This window comes from Adelges cooleyi, unplaced genomic scaffold, assembly GCF_023614345.1.
Source record: "Adelges cooleyi isolate 19-005CV unplaced genomic scaffold, UGA_ACOO_1.1 ACOO_flye_CR_arks_rails_tigmint_CR_PRNA_9, whole genome shotgun sequence".
NCBI lineage: Eukaryota > Metazoa > Arthropoda > Insecta > Hemiptera > Adelgidae > Adelges > Adelges cooleyi.
Genome location: NW_026096579.1, coordinates 236,103 through 248,241, shown reverse-complemented (window position 1 = coordinate 248,241; position 12,139 = coordinate 236,103). Strand labels below are relative to the sequence as shown.

The 12,139-nt window shown below is 35.0% G+C and overlaps 2 protein-coding genes across 3 annotated transcripts in view; one reads left to right on the top strand and one right to left on the bottom strand.

Annotated features, from left to right (window-relative positions):
* The window catches only part of LOC126846163 (vesicular glutamate transporter 1), a 42,407-nt gene that overhangs the window by 18,197 nt on the left and 12,071 nt on the right, over nt 1-12,139 (top strand). The gene's annotated exons all lie outside the window — the stretch shown is intronic.
* LOC126846165 (uncharacterized) lies at nt 3,032-5,788 on the bottom strand. The gene is made up of 8 exons (XM_050585386.1): nt 5,497-5,788; nt 5,339-5,422; nt 5,159-5,269; nt 4,700-4,842; nt 4,479-4,631; nt 4,165-4,407; nt 3,428-3,555; nt 3,032-3,341 (listed from the first exon to the last, which is right to left on the bottom strand). The coding sequence occupies exons 1-8, from the start codon at nt 5,665-5,667 to the stop codon at nt 3,142-3,144; spliced, it is 1,233 nt and encodes a 410-aa protein (XP_050441343.1). The 5' UTR covers nt 5,668-5,788; the 3' UTR covers nt 3,032-3,141.

Sequence of the window (12,139 nt, the reverse complement as noted above, 5' to 3'; positions counted from 1 at the left end):
CATTTTTTCAATCTAATCATTTTTCATTACAGTAATTTTCAAAACAGTCATCCGAAAAATGTTTTTAAAAAAACTACTGTTCAATGACTGGGACATTTTAAAACTGTATGTGTACATATTTAACATAGAAACATTCGATAACTATTCCATTGACTAAATAAAAAAATTTATAATTTTTCGGTTAATCCTTTTGGGCATGTAAATAATTTGTTAAAAGGAAATTTTATTTGAATGTTACCTAAACGTTTTTCGATTTATTTTAGTCGCTATGTAATTAAATTTTATAATACGGAGAGGATAATTTCTAATATTTTCAATGCCAAAGCTCACCCACATGTTTTGGTAAAATGGCTTCCCTCCCCCGTTTTACTTTATGATTTATAGTCAATTTCAGGAGTATTTTAATAGTATTATCCAATTTATTACTATATGTAGGGAGTTTCCAAACGAACGGTCCTTTGCGAACTGTTCGGCTTTAACGGTTCAATGACAATATTTATAATAATAATAATATGATGTTTTCCCTCCAAGTTAAAAAAATAAAAAATCCCTTGCATATTATAATATTCCAAAGCAAAACTAAAAAGGAATTTGATATCAAAAGCTCGTGTTGTATCCGTAGAAGAAAGTTTAAAAAAATTTAACCTACAAACCAATTTTAAAATTATTTGTGTTTTTCCATATTTATACCAGGAGGTCGCAATAAGTATAATTTTATGAAGTAAGTGAAAATTCGAGTTACAGTGTTACCAGCATGACTAAATTATATTTCTCTGGTACATTTAAAAAAATTGTTTTACTACAGTAACCACGTGATACAAAACATAATGCTTATCACAGTATCATATTATCATATATATCAATTCGAATTTATATTCTATCGATTAACAACTTAAAAAATAGTATGTATTTTTATTTCAAGTGGTCACACTGTCGTTTATCTTCTTGATTACATCGTTGCTGAGTACAGCGCATTATATTATAATGTTACAACTCTATATATTTTTACTCTGTGGTTTATACTGATAAAAATAGAAATTTATTCCAAAACAGAATATTTATAATAATATGGACTATACGTTTTAGGCGTTGTGTAAATAGACATTTTTTTTCAACGGTACAACATAAATATATATATGACAGTTAAGTCTAGGCATTTGTAAATCATGTCGACAAGTAAAAAAAAAAAAAAAAGGGGTCACCGTCATTTTCCCCACGGGAACTTCACTTCGATTGGCGTTATTCTCATTTCCCTTGCATAAAACAAGCCGGAAGCTGTATTGGTGCCAACATAATACTCACAATATGCAATACTCTCCAAGCACCCATATACGATATTTTATTTATACACAAAAACTGAATTTTGTTTTTCATCCGGGTGAAGCCATCTACAATCGATGGAAAAACTTTTTTTAACTATGGTCTCTTACCTAATTGTTTTAGACAAAAACAAACAGTCAATTTTTTATACCACATACAATTTTTCATTTACATTGTGTTTCAAAGGTAGACGTAATTGGTTGCAAAACATTTGTTCTATCTAAACTTTTTTTAAGGTATCTCTAAACATTTTAATTAAAACGCTCTTTGAAAACTGTACGCTTTTAATGAAAAAAAATTGACTTGTTCGTTTTTGTATGACTCCAAAACGCCGCTGTATTGACGTGTACCTACTTCAAAAAGTTTTCGGTAGTGAGAGATCTGGTTTTATTTAATCTGAGGTTTTCGAAAAATGATTAATATTCTTGGCTTAACGGCTATAATGTAGTGTATAGTAATTGTCTTTCTCTGGCTTTGCGCTGGTGCGGTTGTAATAACACCGTGTACCATCCTTCGCCAGTGCTTTTCCTAATCAACTTGTTATCATTATCATCCGGACAATGATTGATAAGTACGGGCAAGTTTTACCGAGTGATTTTTATGCAAATTATTTAAGCGCATTAATCACACTTCCGGCGTTGGTGTGGCGCTAGGGACGAGGCGCCGGCCGAACGGCGACGCAATTACCCTGATGAGAATTCCAAGCCCGTCGTGTAGCTATACCGTGTACTAGTCTGCTCGTCATAATGAAGAATGATGTCGCATTTGCTACAGACTATAACGATGGTTATTCTGATGATTATACTTACCGAAAAGCGTTTGTCAACAGCTGTCTCTGTTTTCCCGGACGTTATTAACGGAATTGAAACATTTCCGGACGCCAAGCGAAGAAGGTATACATATTTGTTCGTGACCCACGATATTTGATCGTGTAGCCACTCTATAGATCACAAATCGTAACCTAAAGGCATTTTATTGGGCCGAAAACTTACAAAGTCTTCCCATTCAAAATCGAAAAAAAACGCCTAAAAAATGTACATGCATACACTATTTACACGACTTGAAGTTACTCCCACTTGAGTGTAGCTCGGCTGATCCACCAACGTTTCGGAATGTGCACTCAAGTTTTAATAATTTTAGCTTCGATGCGATAGCTGAGAAAGTATTGTATTTACAATGATGTGTTTTTAATGTACATATATAATTGCACTAAAAATTGTTTTGGTCGAATTAGGTCCAAATTTGTATGGAATATTCTTTAAGACCAGATAGTACCACCGACAAAACGTTAACAATCCAAAAAAATATCATAAGCCCTTTCCCCTGGGAAGGGGTGAAAACATTTATACGAAAATTACACCAAATGTAGATCTATAGCATAATATACAATTTTCTCGAAAATCTGTAGTCAAAACTAAAAAAATTACACTTTGACCGTAGTAAATTCTATCTAGGTAGCTATTTGTGTGTGTGTCATATAGACCCGCGACCTCCCCTGCCACACTAGCCCCGGCCCCACTGTACTGTTTTTTATTTTTTATTGATTACAACAAATGTGTGTACAACAACACTAAATGCATCTTCGACTCGAGAGCGCCGAGGATGGGTTTACTTTCGAATTACCGTTTTGAACTTGCGACGCTTTCTTTGAAATCCCACGTGATCCGATTACCTACTTAAGTTTTGGAAACCGACATGCGTGTTATACATATTTTTTTATGAAGTGTTTTATTTCAACGAATTCTCAATATTGACACACGGGGTTTATTATGAGTTTTGTGCGAATTAATTTCGCTCGGGTAAAACTTGAAGTGTACCGTTTCACGTGCCGGAGGCAAACGCTTTTCCCAATCGTTTAGCTTTTAACGTCGACTGATTGTATTGCCATTGAGCCAAGTATTTCCCAGGCTGGTCGCCAAACAGACAACGGCCCATTTGCTCGCATCTCAACACGCCGTCGTTTTCCATTGGAAACCACCTTCGGTTCGAGCACACCAGTTGTACCGGATGCATTCGATTATCTAAAATCAACGTCTCGTACTCAGTATATTCTATTCTACAGCCTTTCGAGATTCGACCATTGAAGGTTTGAAGCGGGTTTTCTTACCGATTTCAACGAGGAAGCTCAGCTCTTCGGACGGCCTACCGTTTTCTCCGACCCGATACATACTGAAATCGCTCCAGTCGACGTTGGTGCAGGTCCCGTCCAGGTTTCGTACGTATCCGTAGTAAAGTCTTAAAGAAGTAAATATATATATATATCAATAGCACATAATATAGAAGCAGAAGACAATCGAGTAATACAATGTACGTGTACTGATGATAAACATAGAGACGCCGGAATGCTGGTGTAAGATGGGAGATGAACGGAAATTGGCATCGACTCCAAGTTAGTGATGATGAGAAATAGCAGTAGCAGTTTAAATAGCGCTGCTATTTCACGTTAGCAATAGCAGGCTGCTAAGCAAAATAACTAATAGCAGCGACTGCAATTGTATTTTGTTGATACTTTTTTGTCTAGTGCCTACGCCGATATTCAACGCTTCTCAGTTCTCACTGTCATTGGTAAATGCTATTGTTATTGCTTTTGCTGAAACTAGCACCTCTATCAGCTATTCAAATAATGTCAGGCATCAGACAATTGTTGAATAGCAATACCCTAATATTCACCGCCATAGACAAAATAATAACTTTCTGGTAGTTTCTAAGCAATAGCTGCTATTTTTGAACAGCAATATCGTTAGAAACTGCTACATTGAAATTTGCAATCTGCCGAGTAAATTACTTCGAGTATAGCCGATGTTGGTAATGTTGTGACGAACACAAGAAGCATTGTGTACGTACCGTGAAAATCCCTCTGTCTGGCAGACTACACAAAACACGGCATTTCGACCATCGTCCAAGTACATCAGGATGAAAATATATCTGTGCATCGATGAGTAATCTCTATTCCTACCGAAACTACGATCTCTGAACGCCGTTGCGTTTTGCAAGACCAAATTTTTGCCAAAGATTTCGATGTCCGCGTCCAACCGGCCAAACTGCTCCCAATGCACCGTAGTGTTCATCTCTTGCGCACCTCTGTATCTGCAAACAGATAGCAACGGTTACAACTCGAACCACTTGCTGTCCCTTTCACGAGGGGTGACGCTACTGACTTAAATGGAGAAACCCTGCTGCACTCTTCCAGCGCAAACGATTCTGCGAACGCCTTGCTGCTGAAGTCCCGATTGAGTATCCAGACGTCGTCTTTACACCGCCAATTGCCAACGATTTTCACGTTAACCCGTTTCTCCGGGTCGTCGACAAATCTAAAAAACTCAAGAAAACCGTATGAATGTCGTGGAGCCATTGTTGGTACATATCTGGTCGCACTTACAGCATTTCACCTTCGAATCGAAAAGACCACTCGCGCAAAGGAGTTTCCATTGTTAAACCGCACTCGTCTACAGCAAATTCCAGTTTGCTTCTTCCTGCAGAGTCTCTTAGCACGGATGTCGTCAGGAGACCTACTTCTGGGACCTATGCAACACGCTTAATGTTAAATGTACACATATATACAGCTGTAACATCATAATATAACGTCCTGTACTCGAAGTAATCAAACAAGGCGAGTGACTATTGAACTGGCAGTGAATAATTTATATTGTATTCATAATATTATAGACACCGAAGGGGGTGTTGTCTTAGCTGCTCATCTTTTCACATTATTTTTCTTGTAAGCTAACAGTGTACAATTAATCAAACTAATCGCTCTGTCTGCGTATTACTATATTTTTAAAAGTCTTTTTTATTATTTCTTTATTGTTTTAGTATAAATAACATGGTATAAACTCACATACAAACAGAGGTATCCGACAGACATATTATGGTCGTTCCGCCTGTCGAGTGCCAGTATGATCCACTTGCCGTTTGAGTCCGTGCCTCCTATCCACGTCGCATCAAATCCCTAAGCAAGTGTAAAACCAATTATTTTGGATTTGTAAACATAAAATGTACAGACAAATATGCAACTAACGACATTGTCTCCAAGTACATGAGGTCCGTCATTGTCTTCTGGTTTACCATACTTTGTCTGGACGTTGAAATACTGCGATAAAGTCTGAAAACATAACGAAACGTTTGTGCTGAAATGCTGAAAAGCTATGAACGACAATGTTATCATGGTTTTCTTACCTTGACCAAGGTGAAAAATAAATAGTAAAGAACGTATTTCGGGTAGAACGCACGTCCCGGTAACTTGTAAAAATCGAAAAAAGGCCCTAAATTATTTTGCGGTTTCGAATAATGCATGAACAGAAAACATATTGATACAACAGCTAGGAAAATTAGACCGATCAACCACATGTTGTTACCAAACGAACGGCTCACCGTTGACTGAGTGTTATATCATAAAATTTAATGCTCAAACAAGTCGATTGAACTTATCAGCAAGCACTCGAGTATTTATTGTTTGATAACTTATTTAATAACACCGATAAAACGAGAGCTGTGAACAACACCGACGACTAAAATGTATGCAAAGTTGTCGATCCACTTATTTAAATCAAACTAAATATTTCATTGTGGGAAATAAAATGCCACAATAGTTTTCTACATTCTATATGAGTTGTTCATGGTCACTGTGGTGTTGATTACGAATTCAATTAAAAATTCTAATTGTAATTATTCTGCTATTGTATTATGTTTATTCATATTAAGTAAAACCTACTTTGTGAGTTATTATACATTGTGGGAAAAATAAAACGCTATAATAGTGTACTCTACACTCTATACGTGTTGTTCGTGGTCACTGTGTTACTTATGAATTCAATTAAAAATTCCAATTGTAATTCTACTATTAAATTAAAAAAAAAAAAACACATTTCTATAATAAAAATACTTTATTAATTATTTATTATGATCTGGTGGAGGTAATATTTACGTTAAACTCCGGTGAGTGTCACTTACAATTTATTATCGAAATATAAATACCAAATTTAAACATTTAGGTATAGGTTCATTGGGGGGGGGGGGGGTCTAGATATTTATGAATTGCAAAATATACAATAATGTCGGTATTATTTTGGAGATAAAGACTTGATTAATTTGACAAAATCCCGCTTGATGAAAAAATTCAGTCCTAAAGTCATTTGAATTTGAAATTGACAATAAAAATAGTTATCCCCTAGCTCACATTTTGACATTATACGAGCAACAAAAGTAATCATGCCAAGTAAAACCGAAATCAAATTGTATTAATTTGTCAAAAAAATGAAATAATTTTAAATCATGTGTTTTTTTAATTGCCATAATTAGATAATATGATGGCTCAACGATTACATAATATTATTTAAACAATGAACAATAATTACAAGATCGTTACAATAAGGTAAAAACCAAGACAACAATATAATATCAAAAAAACTATGTAATATAATTAAAGACAAACATATTAGTGTTGAGTGTAGAAAAAAAACAAATTAATAGATAAGTAAGTAGACAAAAGATCATAAGATACGTTATTTTACATGAACTGTTTTATCATTTTTTCCTACTTTTTTTTTTTTTAAACTAAAACAAATCGTTTGTCTTCTCATCAAAGTCCATAGTATGTATGTAAACGGATGCCCTGGTGGTCGTTGGGCAGCGTTCATTCGTGTAGCATCTACCGAATTTCGGTAATCGTCGTTTTGGTGCAATAATAATAATAATAATAGTGTTAGTACATGTTGATCGGCTCGTTCCAGCTTTTAGTGCGAACATGTCCATATGTAACTATTGCTGCTATCGCTATGAAACAAATCGGATTTTGACAAAACACAGTGAGAGAAGAGAAAAAAAAAAAGCGCAGAAAAGAAGTGTATTTCGATTGTAGCTTAAGTGGCTTATTTCTGAAGAAGAAACGTGATCACTGCGCTTTGGAAAGGATGAACCGAGCAGGGATTTTTTTCTCCCCTACTCGCACATTCGCCGGTCTAATTCAATATTTTCTTTTTTTTCCCCGCCCGTTCTTTATACAAATAAAAACAAAATCGTTTGATACACAATCGAATGAAATCAGCCTAGCAAGAAATATATTCTTCTTTTCCTTGGACGGCCCTCGTGCATATTTAAAAAAAAAAAAAAAAAAACAACGGTGCTGTAATCGCACCGCACTGTCTCTTTGGCAAATTAATACTCTTGAAAATATTCTCAATGTTATTTGTACTTTTTTCGGCTTCGGTGCTTAGGCAAAAATGTCTTGTTTTGTACTTGGACCCACGGTATCGCCTAAACCGCTGAACCTATTTTCATCGCGTAGCAACTCTATGGATCACAAATCGTACCTGGAAAGAACTTTTTTTTTTCACTAAGGAAAACCCCCCAAAAATGGGAAAATTAAACGTCGACCGTAATTTCTAGGTAGCTATTTGTATAATATGAATCGACATACATTTGAAAATATTTTCACTATATTGTTAAACACGATTCATGCGCAACTATGGCAATAAATTATTATTGATAGACGATCAACCCTATTCGTATCTACCCTAATATCAAAAATACATTTTAAGCACATACAATGTCATTAGGCACAATGCTTTTATCGATATTTGTATTTTTACACAGTTACAGGTTGTCAATTAAGCGTTTATTTGTAAGTGATTTTATCACTTTCAATTGTAGTATCTCCCTACCGTACTGGCTTTTATTATTAATTATTATTGTGGTTTTCCTTCGCAAGACAAATCACCAAGCTTGCAAGTATCCGTTGCACCGTTCGATTAAACGGACAGCGTTGTATCTATTATAGATTTTCTTGTTTTTAAAAAAAATAAAATTAGCATGATTCCAGTTACCGCATGCAACTAATTGCTTTGATTCCAAAACATAAAATCAATTCGCTCCAGGGCAAACTCATTGTTTCTGCGATAAGAATTTTGACAAACAACTCAATTTTGTTTCAAGTCTTTACACCGAGATAAAGATTGATTTTACTTTGACCGAGATAGGGCAATACATTGCCAGCAGACGGATAGGGTGGAAGTCAAAGGTGGTATTGTACTGTTGCGGTATATCATGCGCATTGTCAGTGTAATAAATTCAAACCTTTCAGTGTTACTGTTAGACTCTTGGACTCTGCGAACGCATCTAAACGGTATTATTATGTGATGTACGGACGGTCCCCTGCACATATGGAACAACTGGAATTAATCACACTAATGGTACGGACGACAAAATAATAATAACAATAATACAGCCTCGATGCAGCCGATGAGTCGGATAACAATCGCTTCGTTTAGACCTGATGACAATGTGAAACGGCGATGGCGGAAATGTTGCTTCCTGCAAGAACACAAGGTGGATAATGCCGAATGGGGTCTTTGTCTGAGCTTGGTCGGTGAATGTTTGTTGAACAAATCCAAGCCATTAAGACCAGTAGGAGCCGAGGAATTTTGCATTTTTTAAAAGGGGACATAGATTAAATTATTACCGGATAGTCAATTACGGATAACTGAATTGTTGTTCAATGTCAAGTACAAGGTCGCGGTCCGTTGTTTGAATTCAATCTCTCTATTGAAGCTAATAAGCTGTTGGATAATGAACGTTTTATATGATCGACTGATTTTCTGTCTCTTGTCAATTATCCAGGAATATTCGCATTCCTCGTATCAACATCCCATCCCCACCTAATCCTTACTTACTACACATGTTCCTTCCCTCTATTGGACTTCCGTATTAGCTACTGGATTTTTCCATAAGCAGATGAGCAAGAAAAGCTTGGTAGCTTGGGCTTCTTCTGTATGGATCCTTTATGGGATATCATTAGGATTCCTAAGGGTGCTGTTAGAAAAGCGACCGTTCAACCTTCAGCTTTACACCAACAGCTAAGCTAAAGCTCAAAAGCTAATGGTTTTTATTTTCTACCAGTGGTCGCTGTGTGTTAAGGAGGTTTTTGGTTTGTTTACATTTTGTCTGCAATTAATACGGTTCGACGCATCTGGTTTTTACTTTTGTTTTGGGTAAACAATGCGCATATAATACAGCAATAATCGAGGAGTAAATGAGTTACCGCGGCGATAAATGATCCGTATAAAGGCGAAATCAATTATCATCCGAGACGGCGACGGTCCCGGGGGAAATCATTGACATACATAATCTTATGGCGACGAAAAAAAAAAAAAAAAATAAGGAAAAAGGAAGGGTATTATCCGCGAAGCTTGTAATCCCCAAACACTGAAAAGACCATTGAGGACGACCGTGTATCTCGTCAACGCGCGCATCAGCACAACAAATAGGATTTTGCGGTAAACCCGAATACTCTGCTTTTATATAAAATATATATGTCTTATGAGACGTCATTATTTCCCCCCCCCCCCTCTCGAATAAACCTGCATCAAAGACTAACAAACTCGAGAGACCTCATCAAACAAGTCGGGGGACGATTTAATACTTTTATAATTAGGATAGTTTTTTTTTTTTTTAATGAGGATGTATTTAACATAATATGTTATTCATTTTTACAAATTTGTATAAATAGAATAAATTAACTCAAATAATATTTTATCACCTAATGCTTTATTCGAAAAAATATTTTAATATAACCCAATTATGATGGAGACTAATGATTGTTATTTATTTTTACTTGACCAGTATTGACAACAGGAAATTTATAATTTTATCGATTTTGCAGATTTAAAAATATATTTATAAATGAAGAAATTTAGAGATAGGGCTGGAGGTAATATAATATTTATGTATAGCGCCGAACAATTACATTTTTATTTGACAAACGTAAAATAAAACAATCATTAATTATACAACACCTACTAATCGAGTAATAATATAACAAAATAATTTGATTTACACAATACACACGTATCGCTTTATTTATTCGGCGTTTAAACACTGTAATTAAAAATGAAATATGAACGTTATCTTTTTGACGAACTCAAAGCTCAAATATTTTGCATTCTCTGCGGTGCCTTTAAGCGAGCAAGTCTGTTATTGGTTTCGTCTTGTAAATTCCTATTTATTTTATTTTCAAAAAAGAAATCTAAACCGTACCACAGTACTATAATAATTATGATATGTCTTGGCCAGGAAAAATCATAAATAAAACACCGAACGTTTAAACATTTATTAGTCAACAGACAAAATGTGTGTATACAAGGAAATCGTTATTGAAATCTCGGACGATAATAGTACATCTTACGGTTTAATATCATTTCGGTCGGTTATCGGACATCCGCACTAAGGACGAATCGCAACGTGGAAAGGTTTTTATCGTCTTGTGGATCACAAATAAAGAAAACCAACACACTGACACAACGGGAGGGACGCAAATCCTTTTATGAAGTCGGTTTCCCGCGTAGGAGCTTTGCACGCTGTTTCCAATCGACTAAGGCGGTCTATTGTGCGGGCATCGAGACTTTTCATCTAAAACGGAAAAATGTCTTTCTTCTTATTCTTTTCTTAGACGCCCACTATCTTTTTTCCGGTCTGGCGTGCCCATTATTTGATTAACTGCGACTAAAAAAAACTAAGAAATACAATTAATGTCTAATTGCTGCTTTTGGGTTCTTTTGGGTCAAATGGCCGCATTACAATAGCGCTGTAATACATATATACATGTATGCAACCATGACTGCTTTGAAAATGTTAAATACAGCGATTGATTTTGCCCGCCATACCGTTTAATAATTAAGTAGTAATAATTTTACCCGAAAAACATATAATATAGTGTATACGAGCTCGTTTTAACTTGGCATCAACGCATTAAAATCAAACATAAACAACATTATGCAATACAGAAATTAAAAACCACATGCGCCTATAACCATTTGACTCGTAGTGGTATTATATGAAAATCCGCTTTTTAATATTTTTTTTTTTTTTGTGATGGTTAATAGTGGTATCTTATTGAATCCACCGTCAAATTATTTTTGGGGGAAAAAAAATTATAAATTATGTGTGACTCAAAGAGCTAACTTAATAGTAGTGCTGGGCAAATGGCATTGGAATAACAAAATAACGAATAAAATAAAATAAACTTTATTTCACAAAAAACAAATTAAAAAAAATAAAATTCCGTTCGTTAACCCATTTTAAAATATAATTGTTTATTATACAATTAGATACCTTTTAAACTCGTACTTTTGACTTGTAGAAAATTTGTATACAACGTTTTAATGTATTTTAATAATATTACGTTAACATGAACATATAGTAATTAAAATAAGAACTCGGAATTTTGACGGAAAATACAAATTTAAATCTTTCCCTTGATAAAAAAATACATTGGATTACAAACACGGTTGTCTTGTAATCGGATGATTTTTCCCTCTTATCAGCTAATCCTCATATTAGTTATCTAGGAATTATAGATTTCCCCTTATCACCATCCTCCCCCCTTTGAAATATTTTTGTATTACAATAGCGACACGCTAATTAACGACCGAATTCCAGCCGTAAGACCTATTCACGTCGACTGTGCATCGAATTTGTCTGACAATGAATGTAATTTATACAGCATTAAATACAAAAAAAGTAAAAAAAAAAAAAACTGTTGTCCCGTGTCGTCGTCGAAGTCGTCTGACATTGGCAAACATATTATTTCGTATTTGTATTTTTATCTTATCGTCAAATCAGTTTTAGATTTTCTTTTTCTTTCATCCGTTCGTTTGTAAACGCTTTTATTACTTTCCCTCCTCCGCCCCAACAATATCGTCTTTCAACTTTCAAACACTGCTCGCTCATCATCGCTATACACACACATACACCTTATTATTATTTAGGTATCGTTTTTTTTTTTTTTTTATGTAATATGTCTGGAGGGGAAACGGCGAAACCAATA

What these genes read in the sequence shown, in the direction of transcription:
- LOC126846165 (XM_050585386.1), bottom strand. Translation starts at nt 5,667, where the DNA reads ATGTGGTTGATCGGTCTAATTTTCCTAGCTGTTGTATCAATATGTTTT. An exon ending in ATGTACTTGGAGACAATGTC is followed by an intron (nt 5,270 to 5,338) that starts GTTAGTTGCATA and finishes ACACTTGCTTAG; the next exon opens with GGATTTGATGCGACGTGGAT. An exon ending in CAGACAGAGGGATTTTCACG is followed by an intron (nt 3,556 to 4,164) that starts GTACGTACACAA and finishes TACTTCTTTAAG; the next exon opens with ACTTTACTACGGATACGTAC.